Raw genomic sequence first — 947 nt, 5'->3', positions numbered from 1 at the left:
CAAATGAAGCAGAGTCACAAGATTTATTACTTATAGATCCAAAAAGTGAGGGGGAGGGGCATGATTTGAGCTGCGATAAGGCCAGTCTCTGTCCCAGGTCACAGAGAAGGACAGCATGCATCTATTAGCGCCCGGGGAGAAGCAAAGTGGGAACCTGGTGGGAACCTAAGCTCAGGTTTTGATAGCCTGCTGAAATGTGAAAGGGTTAAAGGATAATTAAAACCTGAAACTGAACAAGGGAAGTCTATACCTTAGGTCTAGTTTCTGGAACCGCTAACTGCATTCTGTTAATCATGAAACTTGTAACAATGAGCTCATACGCTAACTGCCAATTTTAGCCTGTGTAACCCTGCTTGCTTGCGTGGCATGAAAAATAATCAATTGTATATAAGCTGAAAATTACTGTTTGGCCATCGCCCATGGGAACACTGGCTATTGTCCATGGGAACATAGGCAATCACCCATAGGAACATAACATTCTAACACAAGCTTTCTGCTTCTGTACTTCCCGCTTGCACACCTGACCAGTGGGTTGACAGGTAGTGAATAGGAGAAAGATGGACCTTTGTGTTTAAGACAGAATGAGGAATGGGATTTGGGGCTTAAAAACCTTGTATCTTGGCATTTCGAGGCTGCTCCTTTGCAAGGACAGCCGCCGGCTAATAAACTGTCTCCTGGTTAAGAGCACTAAAGTTGGGTCTGGTTATTCTGGACACAACAAGGGTTAATGTGAGGAAAGGTAGACATTTAGATGCAAATAGAGTTAGTGCCCCACAAAGCAATAAAACCACCCTCCAGGCTGGGCGGTGTTGAGAGAATTTGTTTTGTATTTTAAGTGGACTCACCGCCTGTAATCCGCCCGTCTCCCACTCTGCGGGGCCCTCACCCCTGGTAAGCAGGAACGCATCACTGCTTGTCCCCGGTCGTGTCCTTCAGGCCGAGCCTAA

At 46.4% G+C, this 947-nt stretch overlaps 1 protein-coding gene across 1 annotated transcript in view; it reads left to right on the top strand.

Annotated features, from left to right (window-relative positions):
• The window catches only part of LOC102890692 (histone H2A type 1-H-like), a 1,572-nt gene extending 625 nt beyond the window's left edge, over window positions 1-947 (top strand). Inside the window, exon 2 of the mRNA XM_025040838.1 lies at window positions 937-947. Within this exon, the coding sequence (XP_024896606.1) occupies window positions 937-947 (11 nt within the window). The remainder of the gene's footprint in view (window positions 1-936) is intronic.

This window comes from Pteropus alecto, unplaced genomic scaffold (genome assembly GCF_000325575.1).
Source record: "Pteropus alecto unplaced genomic scaffold, ASM32557v1 scaffold49, whole genome shotgun sequence".
NCBI classification, from domain to species: Eukaryota; Metazoa; Chordata; class Mammalia; order Chiroptera; family Pteropodidae; genus Pteropus; species Pteropus alecto.
The sequence above is the reverse complement of the archived record's forward strand: the minus strand, read 5'-3'. Positions and strand labels throughout refer to the sequence as shown.